This window comes from Cydia strobilella, chromosome 6, assembly GCF_947568885.1.
Source record: "Cydia strobilella chromosome 6, ilCydStro3.1, whole genome shotgun sequence".
Classification (NCBI taxonomy): Eukaryota; Metazoa; Arthropoda; class Insecta; order Lepidoptera; family Tortricidae; genus Cydia; species Cydia strobilella.
The window spans coordinates 16,186,776-16,206,069 of NC_086046.1; the positions used below are offsets into that span (position 1 = coordinate 16,186,776).

General features: G+C 38.8%; 1 protein-coding gene and 1 long non-coding RNA gene across 8 annotated transcripts in view; one reads left to right on the top strand and one right to left on the bottom strand.

The window, feature by feature from the left end:
* The window catches only part of LOC134742440 (myelin transcription factor 1-like protein), a 302,896-nt gene that overhangs the window by 155,193 nt on the left and 128,409 nt on the right, over positions 1 to 19,294 (top strand). For all 7 annotated transcript variants that reach the window (XM_063675595.1, XM_063675590.1, XM_063675593.1 and 4 more), the window contains exon 3: positions 8,316 to 8,355. In XM_063675595.1, the coding sequence (XP_063531665.1) occupies positions 8,316 to 8,355 (40 nt within the window). The remainder of the gene's footprint in view (positions 1 to 8,315; positions 8,356 to 19,294) is intronic.
* The window catches only part of LOC134742513 (uncharacterized), a 34,579-nt gene continuing 28,948 nt past the window's right edge, over positions 13,664 to 19,294 (bottom strand). Inside the window, exon 2 of the long non-coding RNA XR_010127936.1 lies at positions 13,664 to 13,781. This is a non-coding gene — a long non-coding RNA (uncharacterized LOC134742513). The remainder of the gene's footprint in view (positions 13,782 to 19,294) is intronic.

A 19,294-nucleotide genomic window follows, 5' to 3' on the forward strand; every position in this document is an offset into this window, starting at 1 on the left:
CGTTTTTACAACGCAATAAAATATACGAATAAAAATCCGCTCGCGAACCAGCAATAAAATAAAACGCTAACCGTTTTTACGGCGCCGACAATATAATGAAATAATCGTAACGGCCGTCGACGTCATCGAATGGCCCGATAAATCTTCCTCGGGTCATATTGTCCACAGTCCTCTTGGCAACACTTTAATATCGAGAAATATCATCTCGATAATCGAAGCGGTGCGCACTCGCCACTGCGTATAAATCACTCCCCCGCACTCGCCTGTCGTTTATTTTTTAGACTTTCCATTTCCAAATAAAGTCCCAGAGCAGCGGGCCAGCACTTCCGCCTTCCGGGGCGGTTTTTATATGATTTGTCGGCTGTCGGCCATTTCCCTTAATATTGTCAATATTTCAAATATTAATTGTTATAAATCAGAAAAGTTTTCGCCGGCGATTTTATAGCCTCTCTCGGAATTGAATTTCTATTTAATTGTGATCACGTATGACCGTCATAATGGACGTTTATCGTGTTTATAAATGAAAACTGAATCGATGGACGGTACGTCCAGGGGGAAACGTGTTAAATTATGTAAGTACACTTAGCGCGTCAATCCACGCACTACTTTGAAAAAGTTCCGCCCATAAAACATTAACAAGCACTCAAGAAAATTCCCGGGCGCTGCCCCGTTCGTTAAGTAGTGTCAGCCGGTAGTTTTTCCCACCTCGAACTGGCGGCTGTCCACTAGAGGCCGGAGGGTCGCTGTCAACGCGATTGGCGAGCCGATATCTCCCAGGAGTGCCGCCCCGGGCTCGCAGCCTCTCGAGCACGAAGATCATCGCAAAGCCCTCAATTAATGACAAACAATGGCAGCCCTCACGCGCCCAATTTTCAGTTGTCGCTCTCGTTTTGCGCGGTGACAGTTGGCACGGGTCAACCTCTCACGCGACGCTTATTCCCAAAGCTGTTGACTTACATTATTCCGCCCAAACAACTTACTAAACACTTACAGGACCTCCGATAAAAACCGTAACGTTGATTATGTGACCGACTTTTTCACGGGCCTTTAAACATCGCGCCAAACAATGTGCGTACGTTGCAACACATTTTAAAACACTAATTACAATTTTACCAAACATGGTATTGTTTTGGAACTCTCGACTAACACAGTTTTCATTTTAAAACCCTGTTAAACATTAAAATCCTCGCTACAAAGCGTCATGTTAGTCCTAGAGCGTAGTTGTCCGTTTTCGTGAGGCCAGATACACGAGTCTCGCGCCGCTCGCTCGCTATCGATCCGCCCCCCGCTCCCTGCGGGGGAGAAATTTGGGAAAACTTTGAAAGTTTCGCGTCTAATTCAGGAGCACGCACACAAGCTCGCAATCAGCTCAACTGTCGCACACAGCCGCGCCGGTAGCCTTGTAATTCTTCTACTTGATGCCTTACATTTTCAATATATCACGTGTCGACAATACCACAATAAAATTAGCTAAAGTAACGCAGAATAATGTAACACAGTTGTCAAAGGTGAAGTTACTCTTACTTTGATACGCACGAGTCGGCAGCAGATCAAAGCTGGTGTCATTATCCATTGTGGCGTAAGTGCTTTTGAAAAGAAAACAATTAAGGAGATGAGCTGTAGGGTGACCACGGCGTCCTGGCGACAATGGCTCGGAGACGGCCACTTCCTGCTTGCGATCAAAGGGATACTTTTTCAGTTTGTTTAATGACTAACTGAATGGTGGCCATTCATTTAATCTACCTAAGGAGAACGTTTCTATTCGGTATTCAATACTACCATGCATCAATCGCAAGGATATTCCTATAATATAAACCACATATTTATCCACAATACTTCATTACAGAATATTTTCATGAACATCATAATCTATTAGGTAATCGTCACTTGTCGTATATTGTTATTTGTGAAAAGGCCGTATTTAGAATACAATTAGTTCATGATAGTACCTTAGTATGCACTTGCACACCCTTGAAGGTTACTATGAAATTATTCTAATAAATATCCTTATTCGCATAGCGCGATCGTAAAACGTTTTAGATCCTCTGTAATGTTTCGTCTTTGTATCTATTTATATTCCACCCGTTCCATTCCATCTATGAAATGTATTTTTCATTTCCTCGTTAATTTATTGCGGGCATAATTTTTAAATATCCTTTGTCGTCACCGCCGTTAGTAAACAGGCTGTTTGTGCTGCAAATAAAGGAATTCCATTCAGCGGGAGCCTTTTGCGGGAACAAAAAATTGGGCCGCTAAATAAAAACAAAACCGCTTTGGAAGCGCAATTAGTGTGATTTAATGGCCATTTAATTATACTATAATTAATGTGATTTTTTAAGCTTTTCTCCTTTTTTGCGATTTATCTTTAAGGTGACAAATCAATTTCATTAGTAACTGTATCACGCATGTATTAGGTAGGTACTTATGTTTGCTTTTATTCTAAAATTACTTAATTATAATTCATATAATTTATGTAAAAAAACCTATATCAAAACATCTTAATCTCTTATATGGCTAAATCCTCATATTTAAGTATATACAACCTGCTACAAAGTCAACTAAACATTAAAGTTTTTTCTTGTTTGTACTGGGTGCGTAGCCAACATGCCAATCGTTTACGCTCTGTAGCGAACGAAACGCCAATGTCGCACTAATATGGAAGAGTGATAGAGAGAGATGACTACGCTACACTACGGAGCGTTACCGATTGGCATGTTGGCTAAGCACCCTGGATTAATCACGGAACATAATAGCAATATAATATAAATAATTGACAATCCCGCTCATGGCCTGCAAACTCTATTCTAATTAACATTCCCATTAGTGTAATGAAAGTGTTCTCTTTTCGTGTTCACATCGTATGATTAACGCGAATTTCGTCACTCGCGTAATGAAGACAACTTGCTGCTAATTTTATTATGTGAAAGATTGTTTAGAAATTTATGATTGCAATTAGAGATTCCTGTTTACTAAAACGTTATGAAAAAATATTTAAGTGTTGCTTGACTAATTAGTTTATTAGTCTTCAGATTTAAAGTTATGCATGATACGTTGTCTTCACACAATAAGCATAAACGCTGCTTTCTGGGCATCCACTATTTAGGGGAACCTCGACACGAGAAAAGAAGAAGAATAAGAATAAACTAACTGCAGGATGTTTTCCAGATCTGAAATTTTACAGTAGGTATGAACAGTTTCTTGATGGTTGCGTTTTTTACCTAAAGATTTACTTTCATTCATTTACTTTCATAATTATTTTCGTCTTGTTTATTTAATAATAACAAAAAATCTGTTAAAAAATAACATATTTTAATTTTAAAGTTGTCGATATATTTTCAAGGCGGTAGGAATTAACAGAAATTAAGGAATCCCGGTAGCGGGGGGCAGCAACTAATAGCGGGTTCTTAATTAAACGACGCCGGATTGAGCTGATGGCATTGCAAAAATTAAAAGGTCATGGTGTAGGAGTTTACTTACTTTTATAGTAAAATTCGATTTATACGCCTGCATATTTAAAGTAATCTTATTAAATATGCCTTAATAGTACATTATTGTCGAGGCTCGGAAGTAGCTACTTGCTGGCTGAGGATTCGTTTTAAACGGACGACCTTGGGAGTCCGTTTAATTGAATCCGAAGCCAGCAAGTAGCCTTGCAGCCGAGTCATATATAGTGCTTTTCTCAAAAATGGCGCAATAAATACAAATATAATATAAATATTTTACAGAAGCAACGTTCTTACGTATATATTTTCACAGAAGATTTGCTTTGCCGCCTTTTTATTTTTTTTTAATTGAAAAACGAAGTGTATTTTTCTGCCGAAAATACGCCAACCTATTTGAGACAGCTAAATAGTCGCAGTACCAACATTATAATAATAAGTACTGATCGTCTGTTTGGCTGTTTAATGGACCTATGCCTTCATTTGATATGACCACTTCAACTTTTAAAAAGTTTGGAACTCGACAAATAATGAAATTTGTATGCAACATTGCAGTCCCGAAATCGAGACTGCAATGTTTTTAACTTTTTAATTTTTTGACTGACCATAAACTACGCACTTCGCGACCTAATTTTTAACCGGCAACGTCGACTTTGCCGTCCATTTTTGAGAAAATGTGTATTTAAATAGTAGAGAATATACGTATTCCTGTTAAGGAAACCGTGGGTAGCTAGTTTAATTTTGAAATAATTTTAGAATAGTTTTATCAGTATACATATCACTACACCTTATAAAACAAAGTCACCCGCCGTATCTGTCTGTTTGTGTGTTCGCGATAAACTGATTTTAATGCGGTTTTCAATTATCGATAGAGTGATTTTTGAGGAAGGTTTAGGTGTATAATTTGTTAAAAGGTTGTGTAAATTTATTGAAATATGACGATGTTTGTTAAATGATGTCGGAAAAAATCACGTTGTCCAGGAGCTTCAAACGAAAACGCTGGCTTATCCGTTTGAGATGTAGATGTAGTGTAGGGACGCCCCGCCGGAAGCGGGCGGGCTGTCGATCACGTGTCGCGTTCATTCAGCCCAGTTCCCTGAAGTTAAAGCTGCAGGTTACTGTCCCGGCGGCATTCCCACACTATTCTCCTCAAATCTTGTTGTTTTCCTGCAGAACAGAAGGACGTATTTAAGTTCGACGTCCTTTAGTTCGTTCTCAATGTATTATATCGCGGTGCCGCATACATAATACACTGTCGGGCTAGCACACGATTGGTGCGAGAGTATCTCGCCGCGACATAGACTACCCGTCCCCCTTTAATTCATACAGTTAGTAGAAGATGGGTAGTTTATCTCGCGGCGAGATACTGTCGCGCTAATCATGTGCTCGGCCTACTGCTCGTAAGTGAAAGCTAGTCTCCTTCTTACCACAAAGTGGACAAGAGGCGTCTCTACTAATTTCCATTATCTTTGTTTGAGATGTAACAACACAATGTATGGTGGTATTGTCTCTCTTTGATTGGTCTACAAAAAAGTCCGCGATGGTATATGTCTATCTTTTAAGGATAATTTACTATACCCATTATTAACTTCTAAAAAAAGATCACATATAATGTCGTATTTACAAAGCTATTTACACGAATACAGTATTAATCATTATCAAACTAAATTCGTATGTTACATTGAGCATTTCATACAGATTATACACCATACAATTTAAATGAATATCTTAAGTTATCGTAAGGTTTTTTTAATACCACGTCGGTGACAAACAAGGAAACAAGCATGTATGCTTATTTCCTTGTTTATCACCGACGTGGCCGCCCAATGGTAAGCAGTCACCGTAGCCTGTTTTTTTAATACCACGTCGATGGAAAACAAGCATCAGGCCGCCTACAAGGCGGCATTCTCATCTCCCCAGATCCCTCACCATAGATACGGCATTCGTCCGTAGCGTGGACAGCGTGGGTCGCAGTGGGGCTTCGTCGGCCACGCGCGCTAGCGTGTACGTGGATGGCGCTTCGGAACAGCTACCACCAACCTCAGGCCACGCGTGTATCAGTGAAGTTATTCCGTGCGTAGCGTGTTTGTGCACTGCTGTAGAAGTATGTACCTAAGTACCTACATTTTGATACGAAGCGTTTTTGTGCCCACGTGCGTAGCTCGACCTTGCGCAACTGTGCAGCAGTGGGATTCCGGCTTAAAACGTGTTTCCCTAATAATAATAATAATAAATGAATAGACAACATACTTTCGAAGTGAATGGTTGTTACTCGAAATTATGTGATGACTGGATGTATTTTATTGTCTTTTTGAGTTTTGAAATAAAACTATGAAAACGGATTATATCGCGTATATTGAATTTATAATACATCCCGACGTTTCGAACTCTTTACAGCGTTCGTGGTCAACGGGTGACTGAGGAAAAAAAATGCAAAAATACCCACATACTAAAAATAATTGTTTTTTAAGTAAAGATATATATAAACGCGATAAAAACTACGCCGGCTCCAACCCTACACTTAGGGTTAGGGGGGATTATTTTTAGTATGTGGGTATTTTTGCATTTTTTTTTCCTCAGTCACCCGTTGACCACGAACGCTGTAAAGAGTTCGAAACGTCGGGATGTATTATAAATTCAATATACGCGATATAATCCGTTTTCATAGTTTTATTTCAAACATGCAGACCCGAGAAGATTTAATTCCCTCCTAAATTGTAGGAGGGTATCCCAGTATGGGACCGGCAACAAAGTTGAGTTTTTGAGTTTTGTTGTTGGAAGGTGTAATGTCTTACGTAGTAAAACATTTCAAAGTTAGTTTGAGGTCGCATTATTGTTTTGACTACCAGACGATGGTTGTACAATATAATATGGTAAAATTAAACATTTAAGTCGAATTCAAAAAATAGGCATACCTATAAAATATTACCCTTTACTACTCGTGCGAAGCCGGGGCGGGTCACTTTGTCACAATTCGACGAACAGTTTGAACAGTTATTATGAAGAACAATATTTTGTTCTTCATAATAATAGATTACATATTTTTGTCTTATCTGCATAGATGAAGGAACAATGTTCCTGATTTTAACTCCTTAGTCCCATAGTCCTTCAACTATCAAAATATTCTATGTTTACCTACATGGCTAAGTCTTAAAATTACATAAAGGTTTCGCAACAAAACCGTGACTTTATATGGTTTCAGTTAAAGCTTAAGGAAAAACAATATAATATATTTTTTTGCTGTTTGATATAGAGACAGTCGGAAAGAAATCTTGAAAATTACCTAGTTGTGAAATCTACACAAAGTTGTCCGTCGTTTTAATTTGCTACTTCACTTTCCATTTCAAGGTCCCTTCCAAACCAACCGAAATTAACGATTTTTATACCATACTTAAATTTCTTCTACAACACCTACTTCTACAGATAAACAAATAAATCAAAGTCTGTTTTAAAAACTGAAGTGTTGTAAGTGCCTGTGTTGTGCAAAGCTTTTTCTAAGACTGGCTGTTAAGTTGCATAAATACATATAATAATACCTATGTGATTAAAGAAATAAAATTTTCCCAAGAGTGGAACCCAGCTAAAATCAATTCATCCTTTTCAGGCATTCGTAGGTAAAACCTACTCGTAAAAACAGTTTTTTTACTAATGTAACTAATGCCTTAGACAACGTAAACCAAACAAAAAAGTACCTTCCTCAATCAATAATTATCGTTTAAACTATTTCGATAGGTTTTTCGCACACCAATAGATTACTAACTAACACGAATGTTCGATCCATCAGATAGGACGGAGCTTGTGTAAGAGAGCGGTGGCAACAAATAAAGCAGAATCGGCAGTCGGGACACGCCACGGATCAGGCGAAGCGCCGTGGATTGAGCTGAATATTACTTAGTTTCCGTGTGTCCTGGCAACAGACAAAGTCGCCCGTCATATGTATATGTATATTAGCAGTTTATCTATTTTTGGTGCCTTCTAAAATCTAAATAAGAACAAATAATTACCTCTAAATAAAACAACCTTCAAAACTCTAAATAATTACCTTTTGTATTTCCTCGTTTACTTAAATACTTAAGGTACTTACATTTTTTTTAAATACGTGTGTATTTAACTTAATAGGCCTAATAGCTTAATTAGTCTACATAGACCAAGCTACTTAAAATAATAATAAAAAATATTTTGATCCTCGCCTTTCTCACCTGAAGTAAATACCTAGTCTTTACATGATAAGTGAATAAAGACATCAGTAACCATAATTATTTAGAGTACACTCCAAAAAGAGTATAATAGTACCTATGGTCCACTCCTTTCATTTCCTTCATCTCATGTGTCCCGGTCCACCTCACAAGAAAACCGACTCGAAATAATAAGAAAAGGTAGGAGTGCCCCATTGAATGATAACTCCGCTCCTTTGTCCCCGCCGTCTTGACGAATCGAATTAAAAGGCTTATTGTGTCTACGTGACAGCTCGACCCTCGGCGTTTGAGCGTTTTTGTCTCAACCAAACTAAAATATTACAGGCCATTCACTAGCTCCGAGGGGCTATGGAGGGATCTGCTACTCGAATTTGTACTCAATTTTTAACTCTCCCCGTTAATTAAGAGCTCCTCTTTATTAGCGACAGTCTTAATGCGTTAATTGTCGAAATGCAATCTCGGAAGCGGGACTTTTTAATCATTCAAATGCGTCATATTTTAATTTGGGGAAAGTTTCCAGTTTAAGTGACAGGGATTGTAAGCCCGCTAATGGAATTTGTAAATATTTTTCGCGATGAATTTCAATGTTGTTTATGGAACTTAATACAAAATTAAGTAATTAAGTTCTTATTTTTTCTAGTAAAAGATCGTGACCCTAATGACATCGTGTTTGTTTCAGGCATCCCTCCGGCACCGAATGCCTTCACCGTCCGACCAAGGTAAGTTTACCCAAAAAACAACCTATTTGTCCGCAAAAAACCACTTCCCTTGTAAAACATCTTAATTATTCATGGCATCCCACGACGCCGTCCAAGGCGAGTCATAAAAATATACTAAAACGTACACGCACATTAATGAGGGCGGTGCAATATTTATACACAAGCCACCCTAATTGGTGGGGTGGAGAGTGGAAAAAATGGGCAATTTCACGTAATGTAATATGTATATTTAAGGTGAAATTCCCGAAGCCGGCGGTTTAGTCGTGGTACTTATTACACGACGCCACTTCGAACGTCTTTCCGCTGCACGCTGCGCTGATGAGCGCTCCGTACAGGAAGTCACTCTACTTACTCGGGCGAACAAATCTGCAAAGAATGTTTAATATATCTAGTTACTTTCTGTATTTGACTTTGCTCGGTGTCAAATCTTGTTTTTTTACACTACATTAATGAAAAAAGGCAGGAATGATCTTCTTATTTGGATCATTAAGTTGTTGCGTACAATTTCATTCATTGTACCAATTAAGAGAACACGTGTTAGTCATGTGCACTAAAAATACATTCAAGTAATTCCTAGGAGTTTGTTAGGTTAAATACCTTATAGATTTTTTTTAGTTTATATGTTGGTAAAAATTTGATATAAGTAGGTACAGATGTAGTGCATAATTGTTTTCCTTCGTATTTTCTCGGAAACTTTCGTATTTGTCATGCTACTTCAGTCAAGCTCAGTACTTTTTGTACTGAGACTGACTGAAGTAGCAAGACACGTTCGTACGTTTCCGTGAAAATACGAAGGAAAATAATTATACACTACATCTGTATTTAACTATGTACGTGAAAACGCGCTAATGTCTAACCTACACTATAAAGTGCGAAGTAGAGTAGCCCAAGCACGTCAGTGGTGTAAGTAGCCCGGATTTTATTTTTTCAATATGTTTAGGTGCTCGCTCCCCTCGCCACAATTTCCTCTTGACGGAAACCCTCAATCTAATGATACGGCTCCGTTAAAAAACACAAGGAAATTTAATAACGCCACCACCAACCAGCCTCAGCGAAAACAAAGAAAATTTAATTTCAACGATTCCCACATGCTCAATATCGCTGAGAAGTTGCCCCCTTCAAGAAATGGCACGCAAATTAAAAACGCCTCTGAGAAAATTTTGGAGAGAAAGTTTAAATACAATATTTACACGGATTAGGTAAGTATCAAGACAAATCCGTATTACCTAATTGTCATATGTTTAAATGTAACATCTCTAGGTTAGTTAGGACATTTATCAGCCTTTTGTCAAATGTTTTTCTGGTTTTTTTTTTATAATAATGAATAAATATTAGGGGACATCTTACACAGATAAACCTAGCCCCAAACTAAGTAAAGCTATGGGTGCTAGGCGACGATATACATACTTATACTAGATAAATACAAACTTAAATACATTGAAAACACCCATGACTCAGGAACAAATATTTGTGTTCATCACACAAATAAATGCCCTTACCGGGATTCGAACCCAGGACCATCGGCTTCGCAGGCAGGGTCACTACCCACTAGGCCAGACCGGACGTCATTTTGAATGTTATGTATGATTTAGCCTATGTTTATTTTAATATAAAGCAAATAAAGAAACTGAACTGAAACTGAAGCTGTTATTATTAACAAAAGAATGACTATTATTAACTGATAACAGTGCAATAAAATTACGTAACATCTCTTGGGGATAATTTTTAGATAAAACAAGACATTAATTGCTAGGAAAGTAAAAGTTTTCGTTAATATAGCTAATTAACATAGAAGTCCCCACTTAAATGCAAAGTGACCGACGAAGGGAAAAACCAACAAGTGACAAAATGCGCATATCACGTAACAGGACCGGTGGCAGTAATAGCCGGAACAAAGCAGCACATTTCAAAGGTAAGCAAATTAGTTCCGCACTTAATGATCCGACAAAGCGCGTAAATCTTTTTAAAATGCGCACCCGCTGTTTCCTTCCGTAGGGTAAACAAGGTAAAAAAATATTTGCATAAGCCCCCGCATATATGCAAATGTGGCCCGTGCGAGGAAAGGCGGTGAAAATTGTATCAAATTGTTCCAACGACACGTAGGCTTTGCGGCAATTTGTCAAGCGAGCAATAATTATTTTAGCCCCTACTCTGTGAACGGAATACTATATGCTCCGATTTGGTAAAGAATATTAATATGTTTAGAAAAATGGTTGCATTTCTCCAAACTTTATATTATGTCAAACGCGTGTAGGTATGTATTTTCATGAAAACTCGATGTGTGCTGAATTACTGCAAAATACAATAGTAGAAAATCATGATTTTACGCTGTTATTGTTTCAAGAAAATCATTCAGATACTGCATAATACAGACACCACAAATAGCAAATAGTTTTGGTCTCTTCATTAGCTTTCAACTAGGATTCAAATTTTACGTACCTAGTTAGTTTTAAGTCTTACTTCTGAAGTCAACAATATTGGTTAGGCCCGTGGTTAGGCCATAAGTGCAATTTATGTACACAAAAAAGGAAAATCCGTTTAAAAAACCGGACGTAAATTTCCAGTCAATAAATCGGCCGATGGGCTAGGTGCGGTGTGATGCGCCAAGCGTGTTAATTGAGCGCTGTATCGGCTTCAGGCCCACCAACTTATCGCTGCTGCATAGCAAGCAATAATAGCCTTATTGTCAATGGTATAAGGGATGAAAGCCAGCAATGTGTCCGTGTATTGGTGTGGGCCGCTGAGTGGACACGCGGATGATAATTGGCGAGTGCGGAATGGCGCGGAATCGCCTATATCGGCGTGGAATTGACTGCACGGACGGACGCGGAGCGTGGATATCAGAACACTACACTGGAAACAATGTTTGCACAACGTTCGTATCGGGAAATGTACAGTCGGTGTTCTAACGTAAATTAAGTGTCCACTTTTCTATACAGCTAGTATGACGTGGATACTTAAGTTGGGGCACTTACCGTACGAGTATGTGAAGGTTTTTTTTTTAAATACCCTTATTCATTTTGAAAGACCAATCCCACACTATTGAGTCAAAGCGAAAAAAAAATTCAAAAAATCCATTTAATAATGTACCCATGCCAAATTTCAGCTTTTTAGCACTAACGATCACGGAGCATAGCCTCGGACAGACGGCCAGACGGACATGGCGAAACTATAAAGGGGCCCACTGACTATCAGTCCGCCGGACGATATCGGCCTGTGTTATAACAAAAAATTTACAGTTCCGAACAACTGATAGGCCGATATCGTCCGGCGGACTGCAAGTGGGCCCCTTAAGGGTTCCTAGTTGACTACGGAACCCTAAATAATGATTCACGATATACACGTTTTTATATGATCCGTATAAATTGTAGGTATATTACGTGGGAGTAAGAAATACTGGTAGGTGTATTTCTTCCTCCACATAATTCTAAAAATACAGCCGAATCTAGTTCCAACTTTTTCTGACATCTGTGAAGAGGACACACGCCTGCACGCCCGCAGGGATAAACGCATACGATTACGCGCCACAGGTGGTGTACATTTTTCACGGGCCGCCGTAATTCGGCCCGTGGCCCGTGGCCGACCGATTTGTAGTTCGCGATGCGTGTAGTGGCCGTGGGAAATAGTGTGGGTTAATGTGATGAAATATTGCACCTTTTACAAATCAAATGCATATATATTAAATGAGTGCATTTTTGACCTTGGTGAGTTAATTGTCAGATATTGTTGTATGTTGTTGCCAATATATGTACGGACAAGTACGAGCGAAATGCACAATACTGATGTCAGTGTACGTTCGAATTGGCCTATTACTAAGTAGGTAGAACGAGCGTACCTACCAAGAAAGTGGCAGAAGCGCTTGAGATAACCCCCCAGGGGTTTTACCAACAACATTAACTATTCAAACTATTTAAGGTGGATTGAACCTATCATTGATTATTGAAGTTATTTTTAAATTACTTTTGTATTGCATGAAGTTACCTTTTTTCCATATTAATCTTATAACACATCATAAAATTGTTTGACAATGAACGACTCAACAAAGAGACCTTTAACTCCAACAACGTGAGAAAACTTGGAAAAATCTTAGAACCTCAAGTGTTCAACATTTTCCCACGGTTATGAGGACTTAATAGTGCGGCGGTCCTTTATGAAGTCGAGCGGACACAATAACGATAAAGGTGAGCGGAAAATCCGGACAATAAACCTCTGCAAAAAAGCTGAGCGGGGGCAGCAGGGCAAATAGTTCGTGAAATTTCCAAGGGCCCCTAGTAGTGGGGACTACCGGGGCACTTTACGACGGTCCTCCCAGTAAACCTACCCATTACGTTGGGTTAAAGGATCGTTCTACTCAAGTTATAAAGATGCCGAACGCTCGGCAAGATTTGTTGCCGGATGGATGCAGAAGGGTTGGGTCGGTCGGCATTATGATCATGTCGAGTCAAGAGCTCGTGTCATTTCATCGAGTCAACACCGTGCGATGGAGAGGGCTTAGCGCCGAGTAGGAAAATGTAGAGCTTGGCTTGTGAATGGGATTTATTTGGATTATCCAACTTCTGGTATACCTACTTCACGCAGCTTCAATACAAATTGGGTAAAATGTGTGTTTTTACAGTTTACATATTATTTATTATACACTGCTCATATTCTATGCTTAAACCGAATTAAAATTAGCACAGATCGTATCGTAAACGTCATTAAAATCCAACAATCCCAAATACAGCCACCTAGGTTCTTAACAGTGCTCTCAAAAGGCCACATGCACGTTTCAACGCCATTCTGCCATTTTGTATTTACAGCCTTTCTAAAACTATGCGTCTCTTAAGACGAGCCCTTATAGTACAAAGTTGAATGCTATTGCATTTGTGCAACTGCAGATATTAAGTTGGTGTGCAGGTGAGACGTTGGTGGCTAATTGTACACGGCAGCCGTGACTGTCCAGTATAAACAGCAGGCAAAGGCGTTTACAGTGTTTGCAGTCGGCCCTCACGTAAACAGCTCAGTTTGCTGCCTTTTGCTTGCTGTCTAGTGGCGAGTAGGACTGAGAGATTGAGTGTTTACAGTTTGCTAATTGAATTTAAGCTGTCTCTACTCCATATACGAAAAATCTGCTTGAAATTACACATAACATATAGTTTCCATTTTACTTTGTACCTAAATACTTAAAGACTGAACACGATGAAACCCAGCCATGCATGATCTGGTATATATTTTTACCGAATGCACATATTCAAGCAGTTTTTTTATTTTAATAATCTATAATTATTGTAATTTCTAATAAAAATAAAATCATATAAGAATGTATAGGCTTCTTTTTTTTATACTACGTCGGTGGCAAACAAGCATACGGCCCGCCTGATGTTAAGCAGTCTCCATAGCCTATGTACGCCTGCAACTCCAGAGGAGTTACATGCGCGTTGCCGACCCTAACACTCCTCTCCCTCGAGCTCTGGCAACCTTACTCACCGGCAGGAACACAACACTATTAGTAGGGTCTAGTGTTATTTGGCTGCGGTTTTCTGTTAGGTGGAGGTACCTCCCCAGTTGGGCTCTGCTCTAGATCTGGAATGACATCCGCTGTCCTGTGCCCTACCACACAAAGCGAGATGTCATTCACAGTGCCCATACCTCTCTTTTGGACGTAGTTTAAGGACATACCCGGGTCCTTTTGGACGTAGTTTAAAGACATACCCGGGTCCAAAAATCTTCAAGGGCTTCTGTGAGTTGTCGCCGAATATATTCCATCATACCTTTTTGTCCAGCGTTTTTTGATAATCTTCACTCGCTTCGTACTACCTACAATGCCACATTAAATTTGTATTTATGTTTTCACTAGCTTTTGCCCGCGACTTCGTCTGCGCGGACTTAGTAACAGCAGCTAAAGTAAATATAGCGCCTGAAAAAATTTTCATAGCAATTATTCAATTTGAGCATATTATGCACACAAATTAGCAGACACTTCATTAATTATCTCAATTCCACCCCGCTTTTTACTTTCTTAAGGGATGATTTTCGGAATAAAAACTATCCTATGTCCTTCTCAGGGACTCAACCTATCTCTATGCCAAATTTCATCTAAATCGATTCAGCGGTTTAAGCGTGAAGAGGGAACACACAGACAGACAGACAGACAGACTTACGCATTTATAATATTAGTATGGATAAGCTGTTTTATGCTCATTAGAATGTCATCTTACCAAAAACATACTCTTTGAAACTCTTTTCTACTTGAGGTAGTCAGGAAAACTTTCTACCCCAAGCACTGAAATTTGTTTTTATATGGGAGGCATTTTTTTGTCAAAAAGTCAAATTTACCAAACAACTCAGAACTATCCCAATCTGAACACAATCAGAAAAATGTTCGGTACTGTGAAAAGAGAATGTAATAAGGTACAATTTACTTTATATAATTAAAAGTAATAAAATACTTTTAACTGGAAAATTTGGTAAAGACTGTTAGAAGACCGTGGACAAAAAAATTATATTATGTTTCTTATTTTTTTATGTAGTTTGATAACCACAAATTTTTAAGGGAAAAATGCTGCTTGAAAATGTACATTAATTTAAAAGATTTACCACTTTAAGCGTGGCCGGGTTTCATCGTGAACAGTCTTTAATAGGCTTCATGTACTTGTTTTGTTCTTGTAAGGGTCAATATTTCTCTGTGTTAGCTATTTAAAATAAAACCTATGCTTAATTTTAAAGTAGCCTATCTTTTGCTCAATCAATACAGATATTAGTATCTAATGTTGTCCTGAAAATTACCCATACTCGTCCCCCAAATATTATTCATCGCTTCAAAGATAAAACCATGTTTTGCAACCAAAGCGGTTACCGACACAACTAGACTGCGGTCTGAATATCCCGCCCTAGACACGTTTCGGTCAATCCTTTTGACGCAACTCCGCAACCTGTCCGCGTGAACTAGCCCTTTGAGCTCGCACCTACGACCGCAAACGTTTGTGGACACAGCTTTATGAAGGTTCGTGGAGGGAAATTTGTTCCAATTTTGATATTCGAGATTCTTAGTGGCTAGTGCGTGCATGACTCATGCATGGAACTTATAACAGATTTATTCTAGAGGTTGGTTATTAACACAACGTTATTTTATGGCCTAATTTGTTTTGTGTTAGATTATAGTTTCTATATGTTTACGGTATCAAAACATATCCCGGTTTGAAATATGGTGTCTTGGCATTGTCTCAACTTTAATTCGAAACGTGATTTTTATGTACCTAGGTACCCATGTTAGATAATATTTGAGGTTTCTGATACCTGTTACCCGTTTTCAATGGTTCGTATAAAAATAATAACGATAGGGATAATAATAACGTAAAAAAATATATATTCTTTGCTGTACGTAGTTACATTTTGCACATGATTTTATAGGTACGAAATAGTATTAGGTAAAGCATCTTAGTAAGCACGCTCGAACTTGGCCAAAGCGGCTTCACAAAATATGCAGTTTGCCGCATCCCGGCCGCTCGCTGCATTTTACATGAGCCCAACTTCTGCCGATTTCTTCAATATTTTAGCGTGGGAATTCTCTTTTATATGCATAAAACGGAATAACGTTTGTTTTATTCAATCGCATAAAAATGCGAAATATTGTAATTTTGTTATAGACCGCTGTTGAAAAGCAATTTCCAAAAGTACAATAGCCATTTCTAACTAGTTCTGTTTTAGTAGCAGCATATCGACCACAATTCTCGAGTGAACAGCTCTCATATTATCAATAGCGGTCCTGAATGCCTGCAGGAGAATACATTAGCATTGTCTATTAAACGCAGCTCGAGCTCCATTAGAAAACACATTCAATGACGAGATTGCGAGAGTTAATTTCATTTCCTAATACACGGCTCGTATTTGCTCACCATCCTTCCATGTTTGCACGCTAGCGTTCGTTTTACTCCTCAGACAACCATATTTTCCTTTTGTCTAGACGAAATCTTAACGAATATTTTAAGGGTTAATGTATATGAAACACGTAGCACTAAACAGATATAATTACAGCCGTGTAGCAACATGAATGCGAGCTCGGAACGAGCGGTATCTCCAAATTGCTCATGTAAGACGAAATTAACCCTCACCCACATTAACGCAGATAAGTCGAGGAGCTCATTTGCGAGCCTTCCGGCCTGCGCTCGTTACATCTTGATATTCTTTACCCCTTCACCGATACGCGGTTCGGCGTTCGGCGCACCACACGAGCAATAAATGGCGCGGAAGACCCGCTATCGCGCCGCCCGATATCTTCCATCCGAATTAATTTCTGAATCCAGAAACGAAGCAAGTTCGCGGACTTGTTATTTCTACGTGCACCCGAGCGAGAGCACGCGAGTTCTAATCGCGAAGAGTTGCAAGATAAAATGGCGACCCGTAATTACCATAACGCGCCTTTCGAAGATATGTGGAGAATCTTAATGGTACGGTGGCTCCGTAAATAATGGGCTCTTATGGGAAAGTTGGTAAAGAGCACTGTTTCGAATGTAATTTCAGGGGCTTCGTGCTTCACGTGCTTTTAGAATAATGTGCTAAATACGAGGTAGGTGCGTTAATGACGGCATTTATTTTGATATAAAGTTGTACAATGGAGCATTAATGTTCCGTGAAATATCGACTTTTATTAGAGTAAACGTAAAATTATTACTTTACCTATGTGTGTTTATAATCACTTAAAATGCTTGGCCAAATTATGTATCTTGACCTACGCATAAATTTGACAATTACTGACAGGATCTGCGCTTATTGTCCTTCGATGTAATACCAAATAAGCTAAATCTAGATGAATAGCTTGAAAAACTAGAGTTTGAAATGAATATTTATCTACTTTTTTGTAAATGTTTTTCACAGATCATTAATCCTTTCTCCTAATCAGGCGCACCACAAAGCAATTAAAGCAAGTAACATTCCGCGCTCATATCACTGGTAGCCGAATGCAGTCTCAGATTACTCATGAGTTATGATTCAGACTCAGCCGCGATCCCGCGGCGTCCTACCCCTTTCAGGCGATAATTTAACGAGCTCTGTAAAACTAAGTCGCTATGACAATCTACCATTATATGTGCGTCTTTTGCAAGTAATTGCTATCTTAATACGCGTACCTCATTGCTTACTAATATGCTAATCTACACTGAAATCAGACCAAACTCAAAGTTCATCACAAATCCGTCACCAATATCGATGTCATCTTGTTAGAAACGTTATTATGATTTTACAGCACCATAGCGTTTGTGGTTGTAGGTACACTACAGTAAGTAGTTGAAAATTATGTTTTTATGCAGATAACCAAAAGGACAACATTGAACAATAAATCATTGTTTGTACAACTTTATATAATTAGATCCCGCATTGCCTCGTTCTGGAGGAGACTGCGCTGTTCCGACAACAAAATACTTGTGGCTGTTTCTGACGATATAAGGAGTCCGGTGTTTAAGCGCTGGATTTCTGAAATAAAACTATGAAAACGAATTATATCGCGTATATTGAATTTATAATACATCCCGACGTTTCGAACTCTTTACAGCGTTCGTGGTCAACGGGTGACTGAGGAAAAATTACAAAGTGCAAAAATACCCACATACTAAAATAATGAACAATCATAGACTACAAACTTTAAGGCTGGTTGTACATGCAAAATCGGTTCATAAGGCTAGTTATACACTATAATTATTTTTCAAGTAAAGATATATATATATACGCGATACAAACTATGCCGGCTCCAACCCTACACCACGGACCCGAGAAGATTTAATTCCCTCCTAAATTGTAGGAGGGTATCCCAATATGGGACCGGCAACAAACTCGGCGGGACACATCTTTTCAAAACATCAGAATGTCCAGCATCATCCAACACTAAGGTCTCACAGTCTATGTCTCGCTTGCTCCTTTATCAGATGGACTACAGGATCCCAAGCTGGTGGTAGAGAAAAGCCATCTTCCCTATTAAAGTTTGGATATTTCTTAATCTCAATGGCCTCGCGCAGCATCCTGGGTATGTAACGCTTCTCCTTGGCAAGAACCAGAGGCTTATCAAACTTGATTGAGTGATTGGCTTTATCCATGACATGCTCACAGACAGCAGACCTAGGTCTGCTGTCTGTTATTCGCTGGATTTCTGTTCACATGGATCAGAACAGAAAATGACTGAACTAGATTTAGATTTATTTTTAACATGACTGGCATTTACAGTGTCAATTAGTTTTTAAGTAGTATTTAATTTTGTACGCAATATGGGTAAATGCCTGAAATAAAAGCTTTTTATTATTTTTTATTATTTATTATATCTACAGACTGCTGCAGAGAAAAGTGCCCTCCATTACGAACTTTGTACGCAAAGGTGCTAAGCGAATAGTATTGCTGATCCAACGTTAATTACGTATCTAGTCTTATCTGTATTTTTGAGCATTTTTTTTTCTTTAAATGAGTAGGAGGTTAAAAGCGTCTCTCCTTGATCCAGCTATTCAAAACCTTCTCTAAAAGATCTAATGAAGCACAATATGCAATTTACGGAACTGCACAAGATTACGCATGAGTTACGAGCGAGAGCAGCGCTGGTCGCCCGCGGCGTCTTGCTTCTTTCACGACAATTAACAGCGGCGCTTTGTCGTCGTTCATTTATGCTTATCTGTGGTAAATTTAGGAAGCGAGGGGTGTAAAGGAAAATTCATAAAACGTCTTGAAGAATGAATAGGTAGGTACCTTACTATACATGATTTAACTCGTCTGACAAAAAAAAATGGTTTCTTTAACGTTTTACGACGTGTTGATATTCATATTAGTGGTTTATTTTCACCTGCATATGAATAAACAGCCGCATTATTCTCCCACACATATTTGCACACCGTTTAGTTCATTACTAGCAGGGAGCACCTAAATGCGAACCTGCTCCCTCACATTACAGGCATTGTAAATTAGGCACCAAAAACGGTCTCGTTTT